Consider the following 10,341-nt stretch of genomic DNA (forward strand, 5'->3'; position numbering starts at 1 on the left):
GCTGCAAGTACCTCGGAGAGAAAGCTGCCCTCGAGTTCCGACCGATGCCAGACAGTCCCACTTCTCCCATTTGAGCCTGGGTCCCCAGAGACGCGCCCGGGGCTGGAGCTGAGAACCTGAGACTCCCTCCCAATTGAAAAAGACAACCACACCCTCAGCCACCAGCCCACTCCGCCATGCACTCCACACCTTAGTATTTTACTTCCGCACTGCACCTCCTCTGAGTCTCGGTATGCTTTTCTCTTTGCTCCTAGTTGTAGAACTTCCACTCAGCCAGCCTTCCTGTGGTTCTGGATGATGTGCATTCCGTCTTTTAGTTGTATTTTTGAAGTGGTTGTTCGAGGCAGCAAACTCTGGCGTTAACCTATGCCGCCACCTTGGTTTCTCTCTAAAATTTGTTCTGTAGGGGTTTTTTTAAGTTAAATATTTTGAGGCCTGGTGCACAACATTCGTGCAGGGGAAAGGGGGAGTTCTTCAGCCTGACCTGCGCTCTCCTGCAGTCCCTGACCCCTTGGCATAGGCCCGCTCCCACCACCGCTGCTGTGCTCGCCAGCTGTGAGCCTGGCTTCTGGCTGAGTGGCACTCCCCAGTGGGAGCACACTGACCACCAGGAGGTAGCTCCTGTCTTGATTATCTGCCCCCCTGGTGGTCAGTGCATGTCATAAGACCGGTTGTTCTGCTGTTCGGTCAATTTACATAATAGCCTTTTATTGTGTATATAGTAGGATGTGAAAACTAGGAATCCGTTCTATAAATTTTTAATGTGAAAACTAGGATTCAGTTCTATAAATTTTTAATGCATTTCATGATAACTATTAGGCATTTTACTGTAAATTCACCTTCATTTTTTCCTCCTTATTTCAGTAGAAAAAACCGGAAGTGATGAACCAGCCTTTGTGTATTATATGAATGATGGTGTTTATGGTTCTTTTGCAAGTAAACTGTCTGAGGACTTGAATACCATTCCAGAGGTTCACAAGGCAAGTTCTATTACAAATAATGTTAAGTCTGCTCACTTGGCAGTTTGTAAATTGAGCTGATATTTTAAAGCTGTATCCTAGTTTTTGAAGAAATACTGTAGGTTAGGTACTAGTGCCCTTTTTTGAGGATCTGCATTCTTTAGTCTGTTGCTTTAGATCAGCGGTTCTCAACCTGTGGGTGGCGACCCCTTTGGGGGGTTGAATGACCCTTTCACAGGGGTCACCTAAGACCATCGGAAAACACATATAATTACATATTGTTTTTGTGATTAATCCCTATGCTTTAATTATGTTCAATTTGTAACAATGAAATTGGGGGTCACCACAACATGAGGAACTGTATTAAAGGGTCGCGGCATTAGGAAGGTTGAGAACTGCTTTAGATGGAGTTATGAAGGATTACCACTGACCGTGGCTCTAGACCTGCCTTTCAGGGCACATTGGATCTGAGATAGTAAAAAATGCTCTTATCTACTCTCAAATTCAGTAACCTGCATGAGTGAAAACTTACACTTTAAAATACTTTTTCTTTCCTACAGAAATACAAGGACGATGAGCCTCTGTTTACAAGCAGCCTTTGGGGTCCATCCTGTGATGAGCTTGATCACGTTGTGGAAAAGTGTCTTCTTCCTGAGCTGAATGTGGGAGATTGGCTTATCTTTGATAACATGGGAGCAGATTCTTTGCATGAACCATCTGCTTTTAATGATCGTCAGAGGCCAGCTATTTATTACATGATGTCATTCAGTGATTGGTAAGGTGTTTTTATTTTAAAGCAGATTTGATATTTGAGGTGACAGAATGTTTGCTAGTTTTTTAAAAAATATATATTTTTATTGATTTCAGAGAAGAAGGGAGAGGGAGAGAAAGATAGGAACATCAACGATGAGAGTCATTGATTGGCTGCCTCCTGCACGTGCCACACTGGGGATCAAGCCCACAACCCGGGCATATGCCCTGACCGGGAATCGAACTGTGACCTCCTGGTTCAGAGGTCCATGCTCAACCACTGAGCCATGCCGGCTGGGCACTAATTTTACTTTTGTGATGAGTGCATAACTTATAAGTAATAGCAAAACATTCATCTTTTAAGGGTTATTGAAAGATATTTTATTGTCTCCTAAGTAGTTTGGTGATCTTTGTGCATAAATTCTGAATTATTTTTTATGTAGGTATGAGATGCAAGATGCTGGAATTACTTCAGACACGATGAAGAACTTCTTCTTTGTGCCTTCTTGCATCCAGCTGAGCCAAGAAGACAGTTTTTCCGCTGAAGCTTAAAACAGGCATTAACGAACGCTTCTTTAGATCTGAAGTTGCAGGTTAAGCTTGTCTGGTCTACATTCCAGTGTGGGGAAAATTCAATCAATCTTATTCTGTTAATTCTCTTGGAAACAAACTACTAGTAATAACTATTTGGGACCAGACAAAAACAGCTTTCATCTATAATTCATTGGGGGTTAATTGGGAAATTTAGATGATGTATCCAGATTTAAACTTACCAGTTTGTTCTGCCCCTTAAGCGTTTAAAATAAAATATGCAACAAAATGGATGACTTAGTGGAGATGGAAGCCCATTAATTGGGTTCCCCATTAAATCGTTTACATACAAGTACACAGTTTTTATACTAAGGATTCGTGTTTAAAGTCTTGTAAAGTTAATGTCTTTCACCCAGATATATCAGATGTCAGTGGAAGACCAGTGTGACTTCATTAGATACGTTTAGTGTATTTAGAAAGTGTAAATTTGTGCTTTGAACTGTAGTTTAATAAATGTAAAATTGCATCATAGTATTTGTTGTATTTGACCTAATGTAACCCTTGTATGATTGCAATAAAATTTTGTGTAGATTTTACTGTTTTTTCAGGCTAAAACTTTGGGAAAGGGGCTAGCTAGCAAAGGTAGTTTTGAAATAGATGTGTATATGGACTGTTTTGAAGGTTATTTTCTTTTATAGCCCACTTAAATTTAGTTTGACTCAGTACATTTCAGTTATTTAACTAGTAATTTAAATAAAATGTTTCATTGTGAAGTTCAGATGCATCATGGAGAGTTGATGTGCAGTAAGCATGATGTTTAACAATTTTAACACCAAAAATGTTAATCCTGCATAAACCAATTGTAATAATAGGTGTTTCTGTATAGATAGAATGCATAGAGTAACTTAGTAAATATTTGAATCACAAATCTTTTGGCTGAGATGGACAATTCTATTAAATACTCTGAATAACCTGGGGGGAGGAAAATTAAAATTGCAGAAAACTCTGCAGCACACTAAAACTTAAAGAAGGGCTACATCTATATCCAGAAACCTGATACTCTTGCATGGAATATTATTTAATTTCAGAGTTGTGAGGGGCTTAGGGGGAATCACACCTATTTCCAATTTCTCAGTTTGCAGTGATTTCAAACTTTAGGGGTTTGTTTTATTTAAGCAATCGGTTAGTTTCTTATTTCCCCATTTGTTCAGCTTAGTTATTGCTTTTAATTCTTTTCATACTAAAATTTTATGGTGATTGGGGGGAAGTGAGTTAGGGTCACTTATCTGACAGTTGTTGCCAGGAATTTGCATTGTTCACTGCTAGTATATTAGTAATCCTAGATCTCAGAATCATAATAGTAATAAAATAAACAACAGGGGTCATATTTTCCTAACTTACTCTATGTTCAGATGTAGAATTTCTGTCTCCCAAGAGGAAATGTGACTTCACTTTGGTGCCAACAGACAGAAAATTCTACCTGTGTTACATAGGGGAAATTTGGAATGCACTTAATAGCTGGTTTTTACACCTTGATTTCAAGGTGGAAAGAAATTGATCATGAATCTCAATAAATTTCACTTAAACCAGTAGGTGCTTAATATTTTTTGATTTGATTAATGCCCATTTGAATTTTATGGGTTCTACTAATGAAAAATTTAGGACCCCAATCCATTGTCATCTTATACCTTGGACTTTAACAAGGTATAATATGGGGTTTTATGCAAAATTCCAAGCTACCATGCAACTTTTTTTAACCGAAATAAGGAGGAGGAATTGTTCCCAACCTTTTTTGCATATTGTGCTTTGGTCCAGAAATGCCAGGTTTTTAAAAGATGATACAATTTTGAGTCTTTGGCTTGACTATACAATCTTGAGCTTCATGGAGTGTCAGTTGAGCTGTTCTATGTATAACAGCTCAGAGTCGCAAAATCACATGTGAATGATAAGGTAACTTTAAGAAATGTCTGTATTGTATTTGAAGACTGTTTGCCATAAATCTGAAGTTTGAACTTAATGTATTTCAATTTGTATGCTAAAAAAGTACTAAATTAATGTAACAACCTTTTTTTTAATTTACAATATTGTAATCTCGGTTCAGAATTTAACTGACTATAAAACCCAAATGATTTCTATATAGTAAATTGAACTGTAAAGGTAACTTGTGTGTGATTCTGAATACACAGATAAAATGTTTTTTATTCCTCCTTACGTTTTATTTTGATGGCTTCTATTGTGAAAGAGAGTTAAAATTCCTTATCAGCTTTGGATATTAGCTTGCTTAGCATTATTTCAGAATCTTATTTTATTACAGAGTAACAAACTGAATTTGGTAAAATGATGCTGGGCATTACAGAAGGAACAATGAAGATTTTGATAAAATCCTATATATATATGCACACACACACACACACATACATACATACACACACACACACACTTAACAGCCACATTTTCTAGGCACATTAATTGACCAGCCTCCTAACAATTTTAAACTTAGACAAGGTGAAATAATTTCTAAATTGACCTAGTTATTCCAAGTAAACATGAGCACAGATGATATACCATTCAGTGCAAATAATTGGGTTGAAAAAGTCACACTGCAGTCTTTTGGTCCTTGAATAGGGGAGTTAAAATTTTCTCACTCTAGGTAGCAACTTGACCAACAAAGAATGCTTGCTTAATGGCATCAAAGTATGAAATCAGAAAATAAGTCCATATCCAAGTTACCGTAATTCTTATCTACCCTGAAGGCAAAGTAGGAGTATGGTTTAGGTCAGTCATGGCGAATCTGTGACACTCATTTTTTTGGTTGATTTTTCTTTGTTAAATGGCATTTAAATATATAAAATATCAAAAATATAAGTCTTTGTTTTACTATGGTTGCAAATATCAAAAAATTCCTATATGTGACACAGCACCAGAGTTAAGTTAGGGTTTTTCAAAATGCTAACACGCCGAGCTCAAAAGGTTCGCCATCACTGGTTTAGGTATTCGCAGGTGCAGGCCTTCGTCATGGCCAGGAGTAAGAGGAAAACCAGTTCTGGTCTTTACTGGCCATTTGCTGGGAGCTGGTCTCTACCTATTTTTAAAGCAATAAGCTACCATCTGTAAGGTGGCTGTATTTTCTAGCAAAAGTGTGTTACAGCTACAATTTCTGGAGCTTTTTCTCTGCTGGGGCGAATCAGATTTGGGTCATGGATCATTTGGGCTGAACATTTTCCCAGCTTTGCTAATTAGGGGCAGGGAAAGGACAAATAGGAAAGGGCTCTGAGTCTGAAGAAATTGTGGTCATGTTAAACCTAACCTGAAAAGTAGCGGTTCCTACTCTTAAATGTACAGAGGAATTTTGTGGATGTTACATGTGTCTTAATCATAGTACATATTTTCACCCAGAAAGGAGTATAGGTAGGGGAACATGAAGCCACTCCAGCTGAAGGTACTCGGACTCAGTGTTACACAGTTGAAGGATTTGGATTTTATTTATTGGAAATGGGCTGGGCAAACATTTTTATTGGCAGTGAATAGAAGGTTTTCTCTGCCCAACGTGCTCACTTTGTGTGTTGTCTTGGACTTTGGCTTCAGAAGCAATTCCATTGTTAATGGTCTTTTCAAATTCTAACTCAACCATAATATCGCTTATGTCAACAGCCTTTGCAGCTGATGGCTTAGTGAGAAAATTAGCAGTGGATCAATTATGTTGGTGAATTAAGAATCTGCAACTGACAGATGAAGTGATGGTGCATTGGCAGTAGAAAAAGGGTTACGTTAGAGTGCAAAAGATGACCTTGCAGTGAACTAGTGGGATCTGCTTGAATGTAGTCCCAGATGCTAGTTAAAGCTTTTCGTAAATAATGGTGCCAGACTTCATCCAGGGCGTGCCCGTGCCTGCAACCTTGTCACCAGTTTCTAGCGTTTTTAGCAGTATGCAGAAGAGGGGACACTTGGTTAAAGTTTAGAAATTTCAATTCTCTGTATTTCATTTATTTCCCCCTATCTGTTTTCTGTTCCCGAAATCGTTATACTTTCTCAGCTCCATATTCCAAGTCTGTTTTTCATTTCTGCAATTTAGTTTCCAAGCTAAGGGTGCAATTTTGGACATAGCCCCGCCCCCCCCCCCGCCCCCCAAGTTCTAGATAGTGTTTTCTCCAAATTGTTGTTTCCTGTTTTTGAGTTCTGTCTTTCATTATTCGAGGTATTCCTTAGGTGCCTGGTAACAACCCTGTGTCAGTGAATTCCCTATGTCGGTGGTTGGCAAACTGCGGCTCGCGAGCCACATGCGGCTCTTTGGCCCCTTGAGTGTGGCTCTTCCTAAGCCTTAGGAGTACCCTAATTAAGGTAATAACAATGTACCTACCTATATAGTTTAAGTTTAAAAAATTTGGCTCTCAAAAGAAATTTCAATCGTACTGTTGATATTTGGCTCTGTTGACTAATGAGTTTGCTGACCACTGCCCTATGTCCTGTCTGATGGGCCATCTGCAGTGTCCAGAAGCCAAGTGAGGTCAGAGGGTTGGGTTTCTGGACGGTAAGACAGTCCTGCCCCCAGTGGTTCCCAGTTCCACCTCGAGGCCCATTCCGGAAGCCCATTCATACCCTGTCTAGACGAATGTCCAAGAGGGCTCCTGCCCAACTGCAACATAGGAATAAGGGTCTGGGATTTGAATGCTTAGACTTTTAAGTAATGTCTTTGCCAGAGGTCGGGACTGGCCAATTGCTGTACCTTTTAGAATTAGCTTTCTGTTTCCCTATTGCCTGCTTGGGACTCTTGTTTCCTACAGCTGCTAAGAAATTTACTAACCTGTACGCTTTCCAGCTTCCGTTTTTCATCTCTTCTCTCATTGTGTTTTTTGCCCTTATAAATTCCCTTTTAGTTCAGGAAGAAAAAAAAGGCAACACATTCACCACAGTTATTGTGCCCCTCCATATATAACCACATAGGTAAACCTTGTCAAGAGGCCTTTTAGATTTGGGGAGACCAAGCTATCTCCATCTGCCTCAGGGAACCTAATTTGGGGGTGGGGGATTTTAAAGGTATTCTGGTATCTATACTAATAAAAGGGTAACATGCTAATTAGACTGGGTGACCGGCCATCTTCCAGACGTCCGACTTCCTTCTGGACAAAGCCACGGTGGTGGGGGCCAAGGCAGAGGCAGTAAGGGGTGATTGTGCCAGCAGGGGAGGGCCATGGGGGGCCATCAGGCTGGCAGGGGAGGGCAGTTGGGGTCCATCAAGGCCGGCAGGGGAACAGTTTAGGGGTGATCAGGCAGGCAAGTGGTTAAGGAGCCAGCAGTCCCAGATTGTGAGAGGGATGTCTTCCGAGAGGTCCCAGATTGGAAAGGGTGCAGGCCGGACTGAGGGACAAAAATTTCGGCACCAGGCCTCTAGTCCAAACACAAAAAGCTGAAGTTTTTGCACAAGGTTACGGGAATGGTATATGACAGCATTTTAACAACTGACTTGCATCTCGTGTGGCTTGTTGGTACACTTATTCCAACAATCCTTTACCATAGTGACATCCTATGGTATAGAGTTTAATTTCTGCATTTATCTAAAATTGTTTTTAAGCTTAATGAGTGATACGCTTATAAATTGTAACTTATGCAACAGTCACACATAGCCTGAGCTTTGGTTGCTGCAGTTTTAATGCACTGGAGGCGCTTTGTATGTTTCAGTGCTCAGCAATGTCCCTCGCCTCTGAAGATACCCTCCCTTCCTGTTGAGTTCTCAGCAGAAATAAGGAAGCCAGAGCATTTTCAAAGTTAGGTTTCCTTTTCTAACTCTACAAGAATGGAAACAACACAGAGCTTGCGGGGAGAGGAAAGAACTTCCGTGGTTGCCAAAAGCAGGGCATTTAAAAATGCTAAGAACGGGTCTCGCTAATACACCTGCATGTTGCCCTCCTAAGAACTGGGTTTAGGAAAGGTTAGGAAACGCAGAAAAATGTAGAGCCGAACATACGAGACGTTCACATTCAAAAAGAGTTTTACTTCCCAAGTTTCACTGTAACTTGAGATCTGCTTTCCTAAAACTCGTTACCCTGTGACTGCACAGTGGGCTGATGGGAAACATGGGGTTCAGAGCAAAGAGTCCAACGTTGTCCGTGCAACATTGCAATATAGATAGGACCAAGCTGCAGTCTTTACGTTAAACGCATAAATATACAGTCACTTAAAAGACCCACAGTTAGCAGCAGGGCCATGGCTCATGAGTTCCTGTGAACTCACATTGAAACTGGATGGGAGGTTGTAACATCGGTTGTGGATTGGGTGTGGCTCATACGCACTTGGTGAACCAAAGTAGCTGGTAGGTGATTGGGGAATGTGCATTGTGTACGTTCCTACGCAGTTTGGTTCAGCTGGGTGCAGCTTTCTGCTTTCCCTGGTGTTTCTATAAGACAAATTATATCAGGAGTCGTGGAGTTTGTTATCTTAACATTGATCCCTAATAAACCAGTCACCCTGAAACAAAGTGGTTTCAAAATGTCATAGAACTGATTTATTTTCACCTTGTTGAGAGTAGAGTTGAAGGATTATACTCCAGCCTTCACTATCAGCAACCCCACTGTTGAATGACAGCAATTTGATGGCAATACTGGGAAGAAAAGCTATTTAATCAGGGACCAACATCTCAAGAGCCTCATGAGCCTATGACACATAGTCAGATATGAGCTATAAGTTCCCTAGAGATTTTGTCATCTGATTTCCTTGTTTTATGTGTAAAGACAGGGAGACCCAGATATGTTCAGGAATGTGCCCCAAATTTTACAGCCAGGACGTTAGAGCCAGGATTTGAACCTAAGACTTGATAAATCCCGGTCACTGTCTGACTGGGTGTCCTGGACACAGATAGGGACAAACACGCAGGTCGGTTGCAAGTGCTCTTGGGAGATGGGAGGCAGTAGAGGGCAGAGAGAAGCTCATCCACAGTGTGGTTCCCATGGAGGCCTTAGCTGATCCTTTGGGGACTCCTGGAGCTGGGCTGGCCCTTCAGAGTTGAACCAAATTGAGTTGTTGGGGCTGGGACTTTGGATCCCAGTATCAGCCTGTCTTGGGCCACAGGCTGCACCTTGTAAGGAGGCTCAACCTGGGACAAGCAGTTCCCTGTAGCAGAGGGCAATTCTCAGTGATGAACAAGTTGGGAGTGTCGTCCCACACAGCAAAAAGGTTGTGGGTTCGATTCTCAGTTAGGGCACATAACCTAGGTTGCGGGTTTGATGCCCCTGGCTGGAATGTGTGGGAAGCAATTGATCGATGTTTCTCTCTCTCTCTCTCTCACTCTCCTTCCCTCCTTCCCTCCCTCCCGCATATCAATGAGAGCATATCTTTTGTGGGGATTTAAAAAAAGCAACAGACTAAATGGAAAAAGATATATGCAAACGATACATCTGATAACCATAAGCATATCATTGAGTGAGGATTAAAAATAATTAATTAAAAAATACTTTATTATTTAAAAAATTAGATGAAATGGAGGTGAAGTTAGTACAAAAGTGATCATAAGGTCCTACTAAAGGCTGACCCCATTTTACTCTGAAGCAGCCGGGGTTAAAGGGAAATACATTTAATACAAACTTTTAAAAAATGTTAACAAAATTCAAAGCATTCGGAGAATATGAGTGAGGTTTTCTTTCTCTGTGCAGAGCACAACGCCAGGGGCTATTAAGCTCAAAACGCTTTCTCTGACCAGGGCCCGTGCAGCTGCTGGCCTCCGATGGGAAGATGCAGCTCAGAGAGCTCAGGGGTTGGGCGGCAGTGGCATATTCTCCCACTAGATGGAGCTTGTGGATTGTCTTTGCTCCTAGTGCCCCGGAAGTTGCAGCAAACAACTTTTTCTCAGTGTACTTAGCTGGCCTCATGGAGCATTGAATTCGTATATTCTATCGTGTTTCTGAAGGTCACAAGCGCCCGTGCATCGCTGTCCTTTGCGTTGCTGCAGTGGGTTTTGGAGTGAGGTGGAGCCAAGAGGAACAGGGGACCCCTGCCTCCCTCCCCTCCACCTACTCCTATACGCCCACCTCTAGCAGCAAGAGCCTTTTGCCACTGCAAATCCCAAAGTACAGGTTCCCAGTTTCCATGACAACTTCTGGAGCTCGGAGCC

General features: G+C 41.3%; 1 protein-coding gene across 3 annotated transcripts in view; it reads left to right on the forward strand.

The window, feature by feature from the left end:
- Nucleotides 1–4,451, forward strand: part of AZIN1 (antizyme inhibitor 1) — a 41,383-nt gene extending 36,932 nt beyond the window's left edge. The window contains exons 10-12 of one of the 3 annotated variants that reach the window (NM_001291764.1): nucleotides 865–980; nucleotides 1,520–1,734; nucleotides 2,153–4,431. In NM_001291764.1, the coding sequence (NP_001278693.1) occupies nucleotides 865–980; nucleotides 1,520–1,734; nucleotides 2,153–2,261 (440 nt within the window). In that variant the 3' untranslated portion in view covers nucleotides 2,262–4,431. Of the gene's footprint in view, nucleotides 1–864; nucleotides 981–1,519; nucleotides 1,735–2,152 lie in introns of all 3 variants that reach the window. The other 2 variants (NM_001301800.1, XM_015561698.1) reach the window with 2 other exon arrangements.
- Nucleotides 4,452–10,341: the final 5,890 nt, after the last annotated feature.

This window comes from Myotis davidii, unplaced genomic scaffold (assembly GCF_000327345.1).
Source record: "Myotis davidii unplaced genomic scaffold, ASM32734v1 scaffold497, whole genome shotgun sequence".
Taxonomy (NCBI): Eukaryota; Metazoa; Chordata; class Mammalia; order Chiroptera; family Vespertilionidae; genus Myotis; species Myotis davidii.